The 22,068-nt window shown below is 38.5% G+C and overlaps 1 protein-coding gene across 1 annotated transcript in view; it reads right to left on the reverse strand.

The window, feature by feature from the left end:
- Nucleotides 1-22,068, reverse strand: part of LOC102487355 (transmembrane 9 superfamily member 2) — a 95,283-nt gene that overhangs the window by 25,979 nt on the left and 47,236 nt on the right. The window contains exons 7-12 of the mRNA XM_027776670.1: nucleotides 19,270-19,381; nucleotides 8,428-8,507; nucleotides 4,629-4,737; nucleotides 3,774-3,906; nucleotides 1,659-1,769; nucleotides 1,143-1,200 (exon numbers count right to left, since the gene is read on the reverse strand). Coding sequence (XP_027632471.1) covers nucleotides 1,143-1,200; nucleotides 1,659-1,769; nucleotides 3,774-3,906; nucleotides 4,629-4,737; nucleotides 8,428-8,507; nucleotides 19,270-19,381 — 603 coding nt within the window. The remainder of the gene's footprint in view (nucleotides 1-1,142; nucleotides 1,201-1,658; nucleotides 1,770-3,773; nucleotides 3,907-4,628; nucleotides 4,738-8,427; nucleotides 8,508-19,269; nucleotides 19,382-22,068) is intronic.

Consider the following 22,068-nt stretch of genomic DNA (forward strand, 5'->3'; position numbering starts at 1 on the left):
TTCTTCCCTTGAGGATACCATGAGAAGCTGGTAGTCTGTAACTTGGAAGAGGGTCATCACAAGTACCAACCACCCTGCTGGCACCCTGACTGGACTTCCCAACCTCTAGAACTGTGAGAAATAAATTTATGTTGTTAAAGTCACCTGGTCTATGGTATTCTGTTTTTATTTCTTTCTTATTTTTATTTTTTTATTATCATCATAATCTTGTTTATATTACATTGAATTGCATATAACTTTACAGTGTATTACATTGCTTTTTCAAAAGGGAATGCCATGCATGTCAGTCAATACAGAGACATTAAACTCCCCACTTCATCATTCAATATCTATTCATTGTTTTTCCCAATCATTATTATTATTATTCCAATTATTTTTTTAAAGCAGTCAATCACTATTTCTCATTTTGCTTATAAAAAGACTTTACCCATATGGCGACCAGAGCTAAGATAAGAACATATTAAGGAATTCGGAGGTAAAACCCTATGTGGTTCAGCACTTTAGCAGTGAAATACTGTGGGAAGAGGGTTAGATAGGATATGGGGGGCAATGGGAGAGCTAGGCTGTACATAGCCTGGCCCTATTACTGATTTCACATGTGATCTTGAATACGTTGTTCTCAGGTTTGACCACAGATTTTGCACCTATTGAATTAAAGGACTGGATGAGCTGCTCTTGTGGCCACTGCATAGCACCACGCACCCCCCTTTGACTACAACTCCACCTTGGAACTGCAGTCACTAATGACACCACAATAACTAGGTGAGACGGGAAGAAATAGCCGCTGATGGCAGCCACGAGGCGAACAACAAAATGTCACGCATAACTTGCCGCTGAAGTGTGATATACAATGCAAGATGCATAACTGAGATGAGTATTTATGAAATCTGCTTCAAAAACAAAGATCAAAATGAACAGTGCCGCACCGATGCCATCTCTTCGTGCTAGAGGTTACAACCGTACAAAAAGATGAAAACGCTGGCAGATACAAGAGAAAGGAAACACTGCAGCTGCAGAAAGCGCAGTGGTCATTCATCTCCATCCTACTCTTCATTACAGTGCACAGTGATTTTTTTTTTCCCCAAGATGAAGTATAAAGAAGAGTATAATTGCATAGAGAATGGACAATGTGAGATACTAACCCGGGACATAATAGTGCTGTCAGCAACGAATTCTCCTTCCATGCAATACCTTTAAATGCTGAGGAAATAAAAAATAGAATAGTTAGTGTAGCGACTTGATATGGTTCACTTTACAAATACTGTAAAGTAGCCAAGGCATAATTACATTTGATAAGTAGGCTAAAACTCCCCACGCAATATTTAATTTTTATTTTATCATCTTTTTTTTTTTTAGAAAGATTTTTGCTATAGGGTACATGTGCTTGCCAGAGAGACAGAAAGCAAGAAGTCACCCCCCAATGGGACAGCCACACCATAATCCCTTTTCCTCCATTCTTATCTTGGGATCCTGGGGCATGCACACACATGCAGCCAGCGTGAGTTTTAAGCTGCCAGGCTCAGGACTTGAACAGTGGTTGACAACATGGGAATAAAGCAACGTAACCATTACATCATCTGCTGGTCCCTATTTCATAATCTTTCAATTGCCGCATGTCACATACCAATTTACTGGACTATAACAGTTGTAATGCTTACTTTTATACATTTTAGCAGACACATGAATTCCCAGAAGGATCCACGACACAACTGCACACGTCATTAAAGCACCTCGATTGGCAGGGGAAAGAAAACCAAGGCAGGCCATGACTAATGGCACAAAAAGAAAACAGAAACAAGTGACAATTATAGTTTCAAATTTACACAGTAGTTTAAAATAAAGTAGACATAACCTCCTTAAGACATGTCATATGACGGGCCCTCAGGTGGCATGGTGGTCAATGGAGCTGGACTCCCACATGGCCGACTGCAGTTCAAAATCTGGACCTGAAGACTTGCTCGCTCACTCTCTCTCTCTCTCTCTTTCTTTTTCACTCTGTCCCTCTTTTAGTCAAATATAAATAAATTAATTAAAATAAATAAAGTCAAATAAAATAATTCTTTAAAGATATGTCATATGATCCAGTATACAATGAAATTCTCTAGTGAGCTTGCCCAAGTGATGCTGCAAACAAATGTTACTCATTTAGTTTATTCCCCAACAATTTTTCTCTTAATAAAAAGTCTAACATTCAATCCAAGGCAACAGAAATATGTTTTAAAGTTGAATTAGGGTTTCACTGTCTAAATCAAAATTAAGTGAAATAGTTCCTCTTCATTATTCCAGCAGTTGCTCCAAAAACAGCGAATCATTTTTCCCATAAAAATTGCCTTCTGGGGGCCAGTAGGTGGTATCGTGGTTAAGACACTGGACTCCCACATGGCTAACCAGGGTTCGAGTCCCAGACTTGGTGACTTGAATATCATGCCAGGCATGTGTGCATGTGTGCCCAAATCCCAGAAGGAGAATGGAGGAGAGGAGGCTGCAGCACAGCCATTCCCCCGGGTGGGTGATTTCTCACTTTCCCTTTCACTGTTTCTCTCTGTCTCTCCAAAAACTGCATGTGCCCAATGGCAAAAACCTAAAAAAAAAAAAAAAATGTCTTCTGTTTCCCTTTATTCAAGGTGAGGAATAAGTAAGACTTGATCTCAGAAAACATAACCTTAACTGAATTTTGAAATGATCACTGATACTTGCAACACCTAACAAACTATTTTCTGACAGCAGCTTTGTTTTTCTTTTTTTAGGGAGATTTTTGCTATGGGCACATGCGCTCACCAGAGAAACAGAGAGACACAGAGACAGAAAGCAAGAAATCACTCCCCGGGGGAAGGAGGGGTGGCCACGCTGCAATCTTTTCTCCTCCATTTTCCTCTCAGGGTTTTGGGCACACATGCCTAGCGTGAGTTTTAAGTCAATGGTTCTGGGACTCCAACCATGTGTCAACTACATGGGAATCCAGCAATGTAAGCATTACATCATCTGATAGTCCCCAGCAGGTTTGTTTCTGAAAAATCACTAATCTGGCTATGGAAAACTGACGAGCTCCCTTTTTAGTTGATAAACGAAGACAACTAGGATTCATCAGCTATTGTGAGGCTACTAAAGACATCACTCCATTTATACATATAAAGACCAGCACCTAGACTTCGACAGCATTTCAAAACGCTAGCCTTTGAATCATGAACTCCCTTAGCCCATTTAAGATATGATTCTGCTCACAAACTGGTCTGCAGAAATGCATATATTTTGCAAAGCAAGTAATATGTATGTAGGGGGTTACAATAAATTATTCAGAACTGACGAAGCTACATATGGGTTCTTCATATAGAAATGTGCTCAGATTCATATCCTTGATTTGAGAAGACAGATATGTAAATACCATAAAATGCAAATATCTTTAAACTTTAGAGTATAGTCTTCGGGACCAGCACTTGGCATAATGGCTATATCGCTGGACTCCCATGTAGTCAACTGTGGTTCAAGTCCTGGACCCGGTGGCTTAAACTCATGCCAGGTGCATGTGCGTGCATGCCCAAGATCCCAAGAGGAGAAGGGATTGTGGCATGGCCATCGCCCCGGGGGGTGATTTCTCACTCTTTGTCTCTCTGTCTCTCTCTTTCTGGCGAGCACATGCCCTATAGCAAAAACCTCTCAAAAAAAAATAAAACTTTAGGGTACACTTTTCTAAGTCTTTCTGTACACATGATTCAAAGTTTACCATATGCTGGCAGTTCACTATGAATGTTTAAGATACATCTGAGCCTACTCACATAAAGTAATAAATGTCATAATCAAAACTTGTGTTCCTTGCCCCAGGAAAACCGACAGTAGCATTTCATTTTGGGGAGGCCTGAATACGTCTCCATGAACCAACTTCCAACCAAACTCTTCCTGGGCATCTCTCTGCAAACAAGAAATTCCTTACTAAACATACATGTTACTATAACATAAAGTTACAAGAGCTCTAAAAGTTAGATGAAAAGAATTCTCCTATAAAAACAGACGAACTGGAAACCAAGGGCTCATTTAACATGCTGACCTCTGGAAGGTGCATGACCCTGCCACATAAAGGAATCTCTCCCTTACTCTAAGTTTTGCACTGGCAGGAATGTGATAATCACATAAAGCACACAATCGGCTTGCTTTTCACAAACCCAAACAATTTAACCTACATAAGAAACTCAACCAATTTTATATAAATTAAAAATTCACCAACACACAAATAACTACAAGAGTCAAAACACTATGAACAGTATAATCTAAATGATAGTATTTTGCAATGTTTCATATATTTATTTCATGCTTTGAATCAATAAAAATCTTTAATAATGGTATTTCAACAGTTCAGAAAAATATGCTAAATATTATAAGAAAAGAGAAAAAAAAAAAGAAACACCTCAAAAAAAAAAAAAAAAAAAAAAAAAAAAAAAAAAAAAACGTACCTGTGCTTTAAAGACTTCTACACAATTCTGTACTTTCTGATTTTGTATAATACACAAAGTCACTAGGAATTGAATACACATTGTATTCAAGTTGGTGTACACTAGGTAGAAATGTAACATTGGAAACTGGGCAGAGTAAGGTCTCAATTATTTGTTGAATCAAATGTGTGCATTTTCACTTACAGAAGAAGGTATCTGGTTGTATTTGATAATATCTTCATGGAGAGTCTTTGATACTGTCATAGCTACCATTCCAGATAGGAAAAGAACAATAATGAAGGAGTTCATAATACTAGAAAATTTAAGAAAGAAAAAATGAAGTTAAATCTCAAATTTTTAAGCCAACAGTAAAAAAGAAAATGCATGCACATATAAAAGAAAAGCATTCAAATTATCATTATGTCAATCAATTTGCTAAAGTTAAACTTAGATCAAAGGCTGGACGTACCAGTAATATTAAATGAACTTAAAGTTATATCACAAGTCTATTACAAATAAAGCAATAGAAGCAACACTCACCTTTTTAAACATTTTTCAGATTTATTTAATTTTATTTATCTTTTTTTTTTTAATTTGCTACAATGCACATGTACTCACCAGATAGAGGCACACACAGAGAGAGAGAGGGAAAGTGAAAAAGCAAGTCGCCAGGTCCAGGATTTGAACCACAGTTGGCCATGTGAGAGTCCAGTTCTTTAACTACCATGCCACCTGCTGGCCCCAGCAACACTATTCTTAAGATTATTTTAGAATTTTTTTGGGGGGGAGAGATTTTTGCTATAGGGTACGTGCGCTCACCAGACAGACAGAGAGAGACATCTTAGAGACAGAAAGTGAGAAATCAACCCCCAGGGGGGATGGTCACACCGCAGTCCGTTCTCCTCCATTCTCCTCTTGGGATCTTGGGCACACACACACATGCTCCCCGCGTCGAGGGTCCGGGACGCGAACTGCAGTCGACTACGTGGGAGTCCAGCGACATAGCCATTACGCTAACTGCTGGTTCCCAAGATTATTTTAGAATTTTTAAAGAGTATGTTCTTGGGACAAGCAGATAACATAATGGTTACATCGCTGGATTCCCATGTAGTCCACTACAGTTCGAGTCCCAGGCCTGGCGGCTTAAAACTCATGCTGGGCGCATGTGTGCATCTGCCCAAGATCCCAGAGGAGAATGAAGGAGAAGGGATCATAGCATGGTCATCCCTCCTGGGGGGTGATTTCTCTCTTGCACTGTCACTTTCTCTCTCTATCTCTCTCCAGTGAGCACATGCACCCTGTGGCAAAACCTAAAATAAAAAAATTTTTAAACAAAACCTACTACTGAAAATTAGCCTCCCTAATCTATTGGAGCCCTTTCACTTTCCTAAGCCTTTTTAGAAATCATTTAAATCAGTTTTATCGGAGGAGACTTCTGGGATGTGTGACAAAATGAGACGTGAACTATTGCACAGACGACTCTGAAAAAGTTATCATAAGAAGGAGGACGAGGAGGGGGAAGGAATAAGAATAAGAATAGAAATAAGGGGAGGACGGCTATTCTAATTTAAAGACAATCAGAGCATAAAGAGAATCATCACCTTGGAAGACCATACTCGTAATATCACACCTTTCAATACTTCCATTTTTTTATTTGTGAGAGGATGTGTGTACTCACCAAAGAGAAACAGAGAGAGAGGGAGGAACAAAGCACACACACACACACACCCATGAAGAGTGCTCATGCTGTAACCCCTTATCCTCTATTTTTTTCATCTGGAAAAATGGATGGAACATGCATGCATATATGCCCAAAATGTTGTGGGTTTTGTTTTTATTTTTTGAGAGTTTTTTTGCTATAGGGGGCATGCATTTGCCAGAAAGACAAAAAGAGATAAAGAGACAGAAAGCAAGAATTATATCCTGAATTACATCCCCAGGGGGGGATGGCCACACCACAATCCATTCTCCTCCATTCTCCTCTTGGGATCTTGGGCACACACGCACACACGCACACACGCTCGGTGTGAGTTTAATCCACCATGTCTGGGACTCGAACGGCGGTCAATTTTGTGGGAGCCCGGCACCATGGCCATTACACCATCTGCTGGTCCCCCCAGCATGTTTTTCAAGCTGCCAGGGCCAGGATTCGAACTGCGGTTTGTCATGCAGAATCTGGCTCCCTTAACCACTAGATCACACGTTGGTGAGATTACTGTTATTTTTACTTATATAATCTTCTGTTGAAAATTGCTTTATTATAGGATATGAAGAAAACAGGGAATGGTATACTATATGTACACATTCATTTTGTGGTTCTTTTTATTTATTTGTATTTTTAAAATCATGATACATAGAGACAGTCAGTGGCATGGTGGTTAAGGCAGCTAGACTCCACATGACTAACTGTGTGGTTTGAGTCTTGGATCCAGCAGCTTGAAAAAACATGCTGGGTGCATGTGCATGCATGCCCAAAATCCCAAGAGGAAAATGGAGAAAGGATTGTCATGTGGCCACATCCCCTGGGGGGCTTTCTCTCTCTCTCTCTCTCTCTCTTTCTCTGCCTCCCCCCCCCAGTGAATGCATGTACCTTATAGAAAAGTAAATAATAATAATAATAAATAAAGAGAATAAGGACACATATTGTATATATTTATGGGGTATAGTGTGATGTTTCAATACACGTACACAATGTGTAATAATCAAATTATCTGCTCAGCCTCCATTTAACATCATACTCCCCACTCTCGGCACTTCAGCACAACCTCAGTCATACTCTCAGTTGTTCTAACGCTCAATTCTATGTTGAAACTACTCTTGCTACAGTCACAGACATCTAACCCTGTGATTTGAGCCCATTGAAGATTCCTGAGGAATCAAGGCCTTTCACTGTGGGTTTACTAGAATGTAGCTCATTCACTGCTGTCTCTCAGAACCTACCATAGTGTTCCGTCTCACAACAGAGACTCAAGAGAATCCCTGTAGAGTGAACAGCAGTCCTCTGACAGACACTATCTCCACACAATCCTCTCTTGGATATGACCTCTCTTGATTAAACAGCCACTAGAAAGCGGTTGGTTTATCATATGTAATCCTTTCACCTTTCTTTTGCCCTTTTCCCAATATTTTTATGACATTCCTGCCTTCCCCTACCCCACCTAGTTACTTCTTTTTCTTACTGTCTACTTTACTCAGTCTCTCTAAACACACAAACAAAAGCTTTCGTGCTGTTTACTTTTCATCTCTTACATAGCGTCCACTTCCACACTCATATCCTGCCTGACTCTAAACTCAAAATTCTTTGCATCTCCATGACATGTCAGGTTTCTCTTTTCTTTTAACGTAAATATGAGTGTGGACTGGTAGGTGGCGTGGTGGTTAAGGGCGCCAGACTCCCCCATGGCCGAACATGGTTCAAGTCCTGGACCTGACAGCTTACTTTCTCACTTTCACTCTCTCACTCTGTCCCTGTCTAGTCAAATTAAAATAAATAAGTAAGTTAAATAAAATAATTACTTTTTTTAAAAAAAAAGGAAAATAAAAACACATTTTCAAGTTGGCTCTGTGGCCTAGTTGGTTGGGCACCCAGATCCATGGCCAATTGTGCAGTTCCAGGCCTGGATCTGGCATCTTGAAAAATATGCCAGTGCATGTGCATGTATGCTCCAAATCACAAAAGAACAGGAAAATGGAGGAGACAAGATTGAGGCATGATCATTTCCCATGCGGGAGAGGCTTTCACCTTTCTCTCTCTCTCTCTCTCTCTCTCTCTCTCTCTCTCTCTCTCTTTCTCTCTCTCTTCTAGTGAGCACCACATACCCTCTAGGGCAAAAAAACTCCACAAATTCCCATTTATTTTCCTTTCATTGTGTAGGTGCAGTTGGGAGGTGGGGAGAGAAGGGATCATAAGATCATCTGTGATGACAAAATTCTTTAGCTTAAAAATACCTATTTACATTTTCCATCCTAAAGTCATTAATGTTTTATTTCATAAAGTGCTTACCTAAACCACTGAACGTTGATATGGGGCATAGACTCCAAAATATAATCCCATCTAGAAGCCCATTTGACATACTTGTTTTCCTAAAACAAAAATATAAAATTATATGATCAAACTTTAAGTGAATGTTTGATGATGATAATCCTGAAACAGAAAAAATACTCTGCATGTGTTTTGTCCATTTTCTTTTACTTGTAACTTCATGGAATCATGAGATCAACCCTGACTTTTTTTTTTTCCTTTAGGTTTTTGTCATAGGGCTCATGCGCTCACTGGAGAGATAGAGAGAGGGAAAGTGAGAAATACTCTCCCAGGGAGGATGGCCATGTCACAATCTCTTTCTCCATACTCTTCCTGGGATTTGGGGTACACATGCACACATGCCCAGTGTGATTTTCAAGCTGCCAGGTCCGAGACTCAAACCATAGTCAGCTATATGGGAGTCTAGGGCCTTAACCACCACACCACCTGTTGGCCCTAATCTTGACCTTTTTTTCCTATTTTTATTTACTGGTATTTTACCTCATTTCAAAAAAGGACTAGGAAGAAAACAATTTTAGCTTACTGCTATTTACAAGAAATAGCATTTTTGCTCCCATTTTTCTGCAACCCTAAATCTACCTCATACTTCATTGGCTTTTGTCCCTTTTGTTCAAACCTCTTTTCCATCTTCATTGTAACTTCCTATCATATTTGCAAAGGTGCACCAAAATACACATAATAGGAGTCACTGTAGCTTTGTCAGTAAATTTCTTTTGTATGCTGCAAAGATGTACAGTGATGATACGTAAATAAAACAAAAACATGGAAAAATAACAACCCAGAAACAACCACAAATGTTTATCAGAATAAGAATAAATAATATATAATAATCCATGCTAGCCTAGCCTATGTTAAAAAGGATGAGGTCCACCTATACACGTCTACGACAACTTTCAGAGAAAAAAGACAGTTAAAACCTATGTATAGCAAGCTTCTATTTTTCCCAAGACAATGATATACCTATTTTGTAGATGTAAATATTGCTCTGAAAGGATAAACGGGGAAAAATGTGCTTATCCATTTAGAAGGAAAGAGTAGGACTTAAAGGGGAAGGAAAGGGAATTTTTACTTATCTTTTTTCCATATTGTTTGTGGTCTTTACCATATACAAATGCACAACTAATATCGATCTTATTATTTAAACTAAAAGATAGCTGACTTCATTGCAACTCTATTCCATCCAAATAAGTTTATTATTATTTTGTTTGATTATAGAACCCATTCAAATTTAAATCATAATTTCATATAAAATACTCTAACATTTTACATTTTCTGTATGTTAATTATTTGGGATGTTGTAGTTGTGGGTTTATAAATGATGGCTTTTTAAAATATTGTAGTGTTCAGTACTAAAGACAATAGAATTATGAATCAGATTGCTTCTGCTGAAGTATAACTAAACTCTACTTGTCAATAGCTTTCCTATGAAATACCCAATAGATTAAACTCTAAATTTATAATCCCTGATAAGCACTTAATCCATTAATGTGATGTTATTATCCCTCAAATCCATGACATATTCTTTGCAAAGTATAACAAAACAAAAACACTGGCACAGATGGACAAAGCTAGGTTTGAAATGGCTTATTATTTAAAATTGCATATCTCTAGATTTTTTTTCCTGAAGTTTGAGGGGTATGAAGAAAATTAAACATGAATCACTTTTTAAAAATAAGTAAATAACTCAAATAATACCTTTTAATTAAAATGGGCTTTGTTGAACAGTGGATTTCAATGAAAACCTGATGTCCAGGGACCAGCAGATAGCATAATGCTTACGTCGCTAGATTCTCATGTAATTGACTATGGTTCGAGTCCTGGACCCAGTGACTTAAAACTCATGCCGGGCATGTGTGCGTGTGTGCCCAAGATCCCAAAAGGAAACTGGAGGAGAAGGGATTGCGGCATGGTCATACCCTATGTGGGGTGATTTCTCACTATCTCTCTGTGTCTCTGTCTCTTTGGTGAGCGTACATGCCCTATAGCAAAAATTTCTCAAAAAAAAAAAAAACCTGATATCCATGTGAACATGGTTAACTAACAGTGAGTGACAGGATAGATTGGCATCATGTGTCTCCTGCTGTGATGTATCTATCACTTCTACAGTATTCCTGTCCAAAATCCCAAAATATATGGCCTGAGTCTGGTCCTGAAGAAATATAAGACAGACCCACATTGACAGTCATCCTACAGAATATAAGGTCTGTACCCTCCAAAACTTCAGGGATATGAAAAACTAAAGAACTGGACCAGGTTGGAGGAGAGCAAAAATTAAATGCAACACGTAATCTACATAGAATGTGAATCAGAAAGACAGTGACATTGTTAGCTAGCTGATGAAATTCGAATGGATGGACGTGGATTGGATAGTAATGTACCAATTTTGATTCCCAGTGTGAAGGATTGTATGCTAGTTCTGTAGGAGAGTGACCTTGTGTTGGCGGAATACGCTTGAGTGCTCAAGAGTGATTGGACTACTTCTAGCTATCAAAAGATTCAGAGAAAGACTAATGATAATGGACACACAGAGAAGAGGAAACAATGGAGCAAGTGAGGAAAAATCTTAACAATTAGGGCATCTGGCAAAAGGGAGTTATGAGGGTTCTTTACACTGTTCTGGCAATACTTCTGCAGGTCTGAAATGTCCAAAATTTGGTATTTTTAAAAAGTGATATAAAATCAGAATTTATAGGATTGATAAATTAAGGAGTAAATGCAAATTTCATGTTAGGATTGATAAAAGCCATCTATTAAAATATCGTTCTAACAGTAAACGTGACTTAATTTGTCAAAATTTAAATTACACACATCTTTTCACTAGCCTATCCAGTGCCTTAAGTGAGTTGACTCACATCAAGATTTTTTTTTAAAAGAGAGATACTTTCAAATATGCACGATGAAGTTTGAATTTTAAATACAAAGAGCCTGCAGTGGTTATAAATCATTTTTGCACCAAACATTGCCATCTGCTGGAAATAACGGACCATAACACATTACTTTTACCTAAGAAAATAAGAAATCATTTAAAAATCCTAAGGACCATTTGAGGACAAAATGACAAATATACATTTTTAAATTTTTTAAATTTAAAAATTATTCTGTGTGTTTGTATCCCAGAGTTTCAAGTTCCTTTACAAGACACAGCGATGTTCATAAGATCACAAGATAAGGAGGTCTTTAACGTTAGTAATAATGGAGATGCAAGCAGAAAGGTAGAAACAAAGACAAGACTTTTTGATCCAAGGCACATTACCCAACGATGGGTCTCATTCAGTAAAAATTCAAGCAAGGACTCAAAAGTTTCAAGCTGGCAGGCAGCTTGATCTTTTAGTTCAGCTGATCTCAACAGGGAGAATAGCACCCCCTAGAGGATAAAATGGAAATGCGTGGTAAAGTCAAGGGTGCTCAACAGCATAGAACTTCACCAGAGAGCCAGAAGTGCACGGGAGAGCCACGCAACAGAGAATTGAAAAGAACTACTGTGTCCCACACCTCTGTCAAATGACCCACCCAACATTCATGTAGGTGAAAAACTGTTTATGATTATCTGTGCCTAGAGTCAAACTCCCCTTTACTGAAAAATATAAAATATCTTACAAGGTTTTAATAGGCATTGATATTTTGCCCCAGGAATACAAATATCGTGTAAATTGAGGGAAAGCAGAAGTTCGTGTGGATTGGGACTGTACTAAAATTGATTGACATTTCAGAAAATCATGTCATCATTTAGAAAGATGTGGTACTTGAGCCACCCACGTATACAATATTCCTATAACCAACTGGTGTCACTTTTACTATGATTATACACCTAGGTGCAAGTATCTGACAACAACTGAAATGTATACTTAAATAATATTTCACTGAAATTTACTTCCCTTTGGACCAGCAGATGATGTAATGGTTATGTCACTGGATTCTTACATGGCTGACTGTGGTTCAAATACTGGACCTGGCAACTAAAAACTCACACTGGGCGCATGTACGTGCATGCCCAAAATCCCAAGAGAATGGAGGAGAAGGGATTTTGGTGTGGCCATCCCCCCTGGGGGGTGATTTCTCACTTTCTGTCTCTCTGCCTCTCTCTATCTTTCTGCTGAGTGCATGCACCCTATAGCAAAAACCTCTCCAAAAAACAAACAAACAAACAAAAAAACTTCACACCAGGCATGTGTGCATGCGTGCCAAAAATCCCAAGAAGAGAATGAAGGAGAAGTGATTGTGGCAGGGCCATCCCCCCTGAGGGGGGTGATTTCTCATTGTCTCTCTGTCTCTCTCTGTCTCTGGCAAAGCGCACACACCCTATAGAGAAATCTCTCTTACAAAAAAAGGTAAAGTTTTTTATTGTTGTTGCTTGTTTGTTTAAGAAACAAAGTGTTGCTGTAATGCCCAGACTGGCCTCAAATACACAGTCCTCTGCCTCAGACTCCAAAGTAGCTGGAATTCCAGGCATTCACCATCACACCTGACTAGAAACAGTAAGTTTTTAAAGAACAAGTATTGTAGGACCAGCAGTTAGCGTAATGGCTGTGTCGCTGGACTCCCACATAGTCAACCGCGGTTCGAGTCCTGGACCCAGTGGCTTCAACTCACACCGGGGGCATTTGCATACGTGCCCAGGATCCCAGGAGCAGAATGGAAGAGAAGGGATAGCGGTGTGGCCATCTCCCCTGGGGGGTGATTTCTCGCTTTCTGTCTCTGTCTCTCTCTGTCTTTCTGGCGAGTGCACATGCCCTATAGCGAAAACCTCTCCCCCCCCCAAAAAAAAAAGAAAGAAAGAAAGAAAAAAGAAAAAGTATTGTATATACAAACAACTTAGCCTGCCACTTGAAAGCCATTAGAAATCTGACCCCAGTCTCTTTCCAATATTTTGATTAATACTATAAACTATTAAAGCCTGTGGTATAGGATTGAATCTCTGTGACCTTTATGTACCCCAGCACCTAACACCTGGCATACAGAGTGCATTTATTATATGGGGAATTAAGAAACAAAATTTTAAATCTGTGTTTCAGATAGGTTTATTCACTGCTCCCCACATGTATATGTTCATTCCTACCTGGAAAGTCCTACCCCCCCAGTTCCTCTTCAAATTCCTAACTTCCAGGCCTTAACTCAGTCCATGGACTTTCCCACAATGCCTCACACTTGTCTGTCATAGTCAGCATTCTTCAAGGCCCAGCCTGTGGTCCCTCTCTTGTAAAGCCTTTGTGGCCAATTCGCCCACTATAGTCTTCCCCCTTTCTAAACTCACACCATGTATTAAAGTGACTGTGATAAGATCTCTCCATCTGCAGTCAAATTATTCTGCTGGCTATAGTTGCTTCCTGACAGGTAAACCGCTAACACTATGCCATGGAGGCTCCAGATATGAATCTAAACTTCAATTTAGATTTGCGTTCCCTTGACTTTGACTATAAGCATAAGAGTTCTTACACTGGAGCCAGCAGATGGTGTGGTGGCTAGGTGCTGGACTACCACATGGCTGACTGCGGTTTGATTCCTGGACCTGATGGCTTGCTTTCTCACTTTCCCTCTCTCTCTCTCTCTCTGTCTCTCTCTGGACAAATTAAAAATAAATAAATAAGGGGCCAGCAGGTGGCATGGTGGTTGAGGGCGCCCATAAGTCCGACCACGGTTCAAATCCCAGACCTGGTAGCTTGCTTTCTCACTTTCCCTTTCTATCTCTCTGGTCAAATTAAAAAATAACAACAAATGGAACTAACTAAAAAAATAAATATTTTTAAATAATAAGTAAATGAATAAATATAATTTTAAAAATAATTCTTTAAAAACTTCTTTTAAAAAACAACTCTTATGCTTAAAATTTTTAATGTAACTGCTCAATAACTAATAAAACCTACATAAGGGCTTCAGCTCACAATCAACTTCTGATAATAACTTAGACACTGAATAGTATTCTCAATCATTGGGGACAGGTTTTATCTTAATTTCTTCATGATATATTTCATTACTCTCCCAGATTACACTTCTGCATTTCATGCAGAAATCCACAGACTAGACCATATTTACTGGACTATTCAAAGACTAGACCATATTTACTGGACTAGTAAATTGCCTGTCTTCACCAATCATAGTTCGGATGAACTGCAGACTGTAGGACCAAATAATCTTGACCTCTAAGTGAATGATTAGGGGTACGTACATACAGTTCTTTCTTTTTTTCTTTTTGGAGAGGTTTTTGCTACAGGGTGCATTCTCTTTATAATGAGCATATTTTACTTTTATGTTAATTTATTTTTGACAAATTTTTTTCTTTTTTCTTTTTTTTTTCTTTTTTTGGAGAGGTTTTTGCTACAGGGCGCATACGCTCACCAGACAGACAGACAGAGAGAGAGAAAGACAGAAAGCGAGAAATCACCCCCCCCCGGGGGGGTGGTCACGCCGCAATCCCTTCTCCATTCTCCTCTCGCGATCCTGGGCACGCATGCACACGAACCTAGTGTGAGTGGGTGTGAGTTGACACCACCAGGTCCGGGACTCAAACCGTGGTCGACCACATGGGAGTCCAGCAACATAGCCATTACACTAACTGCTGGTCCCCGTACACACATTTCTAACATAAATGGCTCTCATTTTCTTTATAGTGACTCTGCAGAAATAAACGATTTAGAGCCCTCATATAGAAAACCAGAATGGTATAGTGGTGGAAAAACTATGAGTCTGGGTCAGATAGACCTCTGTTCGAATATCACTTCCACACCTGATAGCTGTGATCCTGAGAAAAGTACTTCCATCACTAGGCTCTGGTACCCTCATTTAGAAAATGGAGATAACCACTATGGGTAACACGCAGAAAGAAAAGCAAGGCAGCCCCAATCTGGAATTGCTTTCAGAGTATAAGATTAGGAAGAATCATGTTATAACGGCTGTCAGGCCAGCCAAAGAAATAACATAAACCAAGCACAAGTTGCAAATGTTTGAAGAGTTCTGAGACCTAGCCCCAAACAAGGTGATTTGGGTTTGGACTCGGGAAAAGCACAGCTGAAGCTATAAAAAAGAAGCCTTACATGAAATCAAGTACAGTAGGCCTCTGTTATGGATAGGGAAATATGTTCCAAGACCCACAGTAGATGCTTAAAGTCGCAGGTACTACCAAACCCTACACATATTATGTTTGTTCCTATACCTACATACCTGTGATGGAGTTTAATTTATATTGGGCACAGTAAAAGATGAATAATAATAACTAATAAAAATAGAATAATTATAACAACACACTGTAATAAAAATCATGTAAGTGTGGTCTCTCTCTCTTAATTTCTTATAGTACTATACCTATTTTCAGATTGTGGTTAACTAGGAATAACTAAAACCACAGAAAGAAAAACTGTGAATAAGGAGTAGACTACTGAATCATCAAAACTGAACCAAAAATGTGCTATACAGTTTTTAAAAGACTAAAAGGAAAATACATAGTCCTACATAGTCATAAAAGATTTTTCTGGGTCAGCAGATGATGTAGCAGTTTTGTCACTGGACTCCCACAGTTTGAGTCCCAGACATGGGAGATTAAAACTTACGCCGGGTGCGTGTGTGTGCGTGCCCAAGACCCCCGAGGAGAATGGAGGAGAAGGGATTGCGGCATAGCCATCTCCCCCTAGGGGTGATTTCTCACTTTCCCTCTCTCTCTCTCTCTCCAACAAGCACACACACCCTAAGGCAAAGACTTCTGAAAAAAAGGTTTTTCCTATAAAAGGAAAGCCCTAGTTAGTCTTTTGTTGAAATACCTTCTATTACTGTTCAGGGCAAAGATTACCTGACCCATTAACATACACATCTGGTCAACAGGAAAGCATAGGACTAGAGTGACATAAATATCATCTTTTAATATCTCACTTCTTTTTGCTTTGGGGTCCTATGCTCACCAAGTGTCTTTCCATTTATTCTATTCTATTTATATTTGCTTCCTCATATATCTTTATTACAGAAAGCTGTGCTGACCAAGTGACATGAAGGAGTGGTCCACTGGGCACTTCTATCTTTCTATATGTATTAATAAATTAGTATTCTGGTTAATGATTCGATCCATGGGCATTTGGTTAGTATGAATCCATCTCCCTTTGGCACACTCACAGAACTGAAATTCTGAAGCAATACTTTAAAAATTGGAAAAAACTACTATTGCTAACTATGTAAGAAAATAGCAGTTCCTCAAAGTCTAGTAACTCCTCTAGAAAAGAATTTGGCAATGTGTTATCAAAGTGTGTATGTTCTTTTGCCTAAATAATCCTATTTCTAGGAATTTAACTCTAGGAGATAATCACACAAGTAGAAAGGTGAGGATGTTCATTAAAGCATTGTTTATAATAATTAAAAATTAAACTTAGGGACCAGCAGTTAGTGTAATGGCTATGTCACTGGACTCCCATGTAGCCGACCATGGTTCGCGTCCTGGACCCGGTGGCTTAAAACTCACGCTGGGCACATGTGCGTGCGTGCCCAAGATCCCAAGAGGAGAATGGAGGAGAAGGGATTGTGGCGTGGCCATCCCCCCTGGGGGGTGATTTCTCGCTTTCTGTCTCTCTCTGTCTGTCTGGCGAGTGCACGTGCCCTATAGCAAAAACCTCTCCAAAAAAATAAATAAAAATTAAAATTAAACTTAAACATAATGTTTTGTCTTCTTTTCATCAATAGGGCACTAAATAAGTCAACTTATGGCTTAATGTATAAGTCAATAAAAATATACTATGCAATCCATAAAAAGAAAGTAACTCTATATTTATTGACTTTGGAGTACTGTCATGAAAAAATAGCCATGACATACACATTAAGTAAAAATAGCACTTGAGATAGAATCCCATTTGTACAAAACCATATACCTCTCAGTACCACATGAAGTGTTTCACTTCGTACAAACATATGGTTCCGTGAGTTCCTCCACGATCTATGAAATGCTGCATATTAGACTCATCGCTTGGAAAATCACAATGTTCCTTAACATAGTGAAATCTTTTTTTTTTTTTGAGAGGTTTTTGCTATAGGGCACGTGCGCTCGCCAGACAGACAGAGAGAGACATAGAGACAGAAAGCGAGAAATCACCCCCCAAGGGAGATGGTCACCCTGCAATCCCTTCTCCTCCATTCTCCTCTTGGGATCTTGGGCACACATGCACACGCGCCCAGTGTGAGTTTTAAGCCACCAGGTCCAAGATGCGAACCGCGGTCGAGTACGTGGGAGTCCAGCGACATAGCCTGAGGAAAACTGCTGGTTCCCCATAGTGAAATCTTAAAGCCATTGTTTTAACTTTGTTTGAATTAGAATTACTCAAAATATGCTCATTATAGAATTGTTTTTCACATAATACTGTGTCGTCAGAAAAGTCATGACTCATTTTTGCATAGAAAAATACGTCATGATTTTCCCAACGACCTAATGTTTGCTATGGTTTAGTAATGGTTTGCACCCCAAAGGTTTATGTTTTTGATGTGGTCCTTAATATAACAATGGCATTAGGAGGTCTTTAGAACTTCAAGACAAAGCCCTGCCTTCAATATGAGTGGGTACCATCCAATCATGAGCCAAATAAACCTCTGTTTGCTATAAATCATCTGGTTTCAGGAATTTCTGCATAGCAACACAATAATGAACTAACACAATATTTTTTAAAATACCAAACAAAAATCAATAAATAAGAATAAAATCAAATATGACACAACTAATTAGCTGAAAATCCTCTGGGAAATAGGGCAAGAAAGAATTAAAAGAATATTCACTACAATGTTTATAATATATCTAGCTGTACTTTTTTATTTTACCAAAAATATACAACCATCTTTTTATTTTTTCAAAAAAAAGCTATTTATGAAAGAAAAATATTCTAGACATACAAAGAATGATAAATGCCATATATTGAGAATATATTCTATGTTAGGAACCATGCTGAGGACTTTACATATTTTGAAAATTAAGATTAAATAATATGGGGGCCAGCAGATGGCATGGTGGTTGAGGAACTGGACTCCCACATGGCTGACCATGGTTCAAGACCCAAACCTGGCAGCTTGCTTTCTCACTTTCCTTTTCTGTCTGTCTCTCTCTAGTCAAAATTGAAGAACAATGATAATAAATAAAATTTAAAATAATCTTTAAAAAAGATTAAATAATATAAGAAGAAACTGAGACTTGGAGATTGTGTTCATACATAACTCACACAGCTAGTAAGAGGCCTAACCTTATTTTGAATCACAGGTGAGTATGACTCTAATGCTTCTGTTCTTTTCACTATGCTACACCATGTCTCTTCTACCAAATCTTCTTCCACTAAGGACCCTGCTAAGCAGCCAGTCAGCCTGCCACCCCAGACACTTCCCCTCTGGCTTCCCTTGTATCACTTTCAAACCTCAGTATGAAGTAAGAGGAAGTAGAGAACATGGCACAGTATGTGAAATGTAGGTGATTTAATATGATAATTCCTTTTTTTCTTAAAGAATTATTTTATTTAACTTTATTTATTTATTTTATTTTGATCAGAGAGGGACAGAGTGAGAGAGAGAGAGGGAAAGTGAGAAAGCAAGGCACCAGGTCTGGGACTCAAACCAAGGTCAGCCATGTAGGAGTCCAGAGCTCTTAACTGCCACGTCACCTGCCGGCCCCATAAAAAGATAATTCCTTTAATGATTATCCATTGGATTGTTTGAAGAGAAAGAACTGACCTGCTGTCTTCGGCTCTGAGTTGTGTTATACAACTTTAAACTGATGACAATTTAGGCTTTAACGATAAGTATATGGTATTTATATACTTGATATAAGAAATAATTAAGATGATGGTATAGAATACTTACTTCAAATTTTACAGAGTAAGTGTAGGTCACATTCAACTTATCTGTGTATTCTTTAGGAATTTCCATAGGGGGTCCATCACAAGTTAGGTGGTTTTCATCTGAATGCTTATAGCTAATAGAAGGAAAAAAAAAAAAGAAGGGAAGGGAATTTTTATATGAAATTGACATTGTAAAATTTCCAATTCTTGGCTATTCAGGCATGTAATAGCAGACTGAAAAAAATAGGCCTCCCATTATATTCTGCACTTATAGCTCTTTATGATTTAAAATTCTTTTGCTTTTAAATGTCCCCAACACTCACATAAGACTCAACATACTATCTAAAACTGAATGGTTAAGAACTTTCCCTTTGCCTGTGGATAGAAAGAGGAAAAAAAAAAAACAATCTCCTATCAGTGAGTGGTTTTATTTTTCGCCTCTATCTCATCCCTTTTCAATATTATAAATAACCTATCTCATAACCTTAGCTGTAGAGCTAGAGAATTAAATAGATGAAGCAGAAATCATATTTTTAAGTATCCATAGATTTGAGGGCCTACTGTTTGTAAAGTGCCATGCTTAACAATGAAGGATGTCAAGAGTATAATCTACATGTACTTTTTGGATCTATAAAAGAGAATAATTATTTGAAGTAGAAAATGGAAAGAAAAACTAGAGAAGTTTGAAATTAGGCAGAACTGATGGAGCTAGCAAATGCCTGGTCAGAGATAAGGAGACTCTCTAAGCACTCAAAAAGTAACAGAGGAACAAAGGGGAGATAAGAGAGACATCAAAAGGAGAAACAGTACTGTTTCCCTTTTGACTGATTTACTCAACATACAATTAATCCCTTGGCTTTTGTCTAAAGAATAATATGCAATCCTTATGGGATTGTTTTCTATACAGGTATGAGTACAATAAACTCATTCACTCACAACTGTGATGGTTATCCATGTGTACCTCTTTCTATTCATTTTTGTAACCCTCATGTCTAGTACATAATGTGCTTTTGTGTTTGTAGAATTAATGCATTCTATTTAGAGACAGAATACATTTTAAAAGTTACAAATTTAATAAATAACAATTGCTAAGACTAAAGATAAAAAGTTAGCTCTAGAGGCAGGCAGGTCGTATGGTATCTGGGGTGCTGGACTCACATGGCTGACCGGTTCAAGTCCTGGACTTGGTGGCTTGCTTTCTCACTGTCTGTCTCTCTCTGTCTGTCTCTCTGGTCAAATTAAAAAATAATAACTAAAATTGGGGCCAGTTGGTAGTATGGTGTTTAGGGCTGCTGGACTCCCTCCCACATGGCTAACTATGGTTCGAGTCCCAGGCCTGGTGGCTTGCTTTCTCACTTTCTCTCTCTCACTCACTTACTCTGTTCCTGTCTGGTAAAATTAAGTAAATAAATAAATAAATAAAGGTAAATGAATAATTTTTTAAAAAATAATAATAGCTAAAATTAAAAATGATTATTTTTTAAAAGTTATCAATAAAGAAAACAATTAAATTACTACACAATAATCTATACCAAGGTTTATGTTCTCAGTATAGGCCTTGAACCCAATACAGAAACTGTCTGTGTCTCATCTGAGAGAAATTATACAAGAAAAACTGTCTCAAGAGGTCTAACCAAAATAGAATTCCTGTTTTACCTTGTTGGGGGGAGGGGTGTCTCTTTTTCTATCTTTCTGTGTATCTCTCTATCACGAAATAAATAAACTTTTTAAAATTTCTAGGTATTTTGGGCCCAGCACATGGCATCACAGTTACGTCATTGGACTCCCACATAGTCTACTGCAGTTTGAGTCCCGGACTGATGGCTTAAAGCTTGCACTGGGCACATGTGCATCCATGCCCAAAATCCCGAGAAGAGAATGGACGAGAAAGAACTGAGATGTGGCCATCCCCCCTGGGAGGGAGGTGATTTCTCACTTTTTGTTTCTCTGTCTCTCCAGCAAGCACACATGTCCTATAGCAAAAATCTCTCTCAAAAAAAAAAAATGTCTAGGTATTTTAAAGGAAAAAGATGATGAACTACAAAAACAACCAGAAAACACAACTGTAGGACTAGAAAACAGTAAGATTTAATTCACTTTTAAAGTTTATTATTTCAATAGGAGACAGAGAGGCAGACAAACAGGGACTTCTGACAGATTCTTACCATCCACAATCCTCCCCCAAGCCCTCCAGCCAGAAATGATCACTGTGTGCTTATGTGCATGCCCAGCATGTTCAGGTTGACCCAGGATCCAACCCAAGCCCTTCCCATACGGCTTCACTATTGTGTAGCAGTACCCTACCACCTGTGCCACTGCAGCTGGGCCTAGTTTTAACTCACTTCTATGACCATGAGTAGATTATCTAATTCTGTAAAATGTGAGTTATAACACAGTCCTTGTCTCCAGAAGGCCCACATGAACAACCTTTACAGTGATTAGATAAATGTTTTAGTGTATGCACACGTAAGATATTACTATGGGCAGTGAAGAATATGCAGAATGCTAAACCACTATTTTCTTGCCTTTTTTCTTCCCTCTGAGCCTGAGAATATGAGATGTGACCATAAAGCCTTAAATGTGATTTGCATGTAACTGGTGAAATTAGCTTCCTGTATGATCACACTTTATATGTTTAGTGCTTTTCTGCTCAAATCACTTCAAATGCTAACAGTCATCCTGAGTCAGACTTCATGTCCATGATCCTAAAATTCTATTTCTAGGTATTAGAAGGGACATACATAAAAAAGCACGGGTGATTGTCCTTGAGAATGGCATTTCCTGACATTGCTTAGATATTTGTACTCTTGTTCTTCATAAA

Source organism: Tupaia chinensis, unplaced genomic scaffold (assembly GCF_000334495.1).
Source record: "Tupaia chinensis unplaced genomic scaffold, TupChi_1.0 Scaffold000706_1, whole genome shotgun sequence".
In the NCBI taxonomy this organism is placed as follows: domain Eukaryota; kingdom Metazoa; phylum Chordata; class Mammalia; order Scandentia; family Tupaiidae; genus Tupaia; species Tupaia belangeri.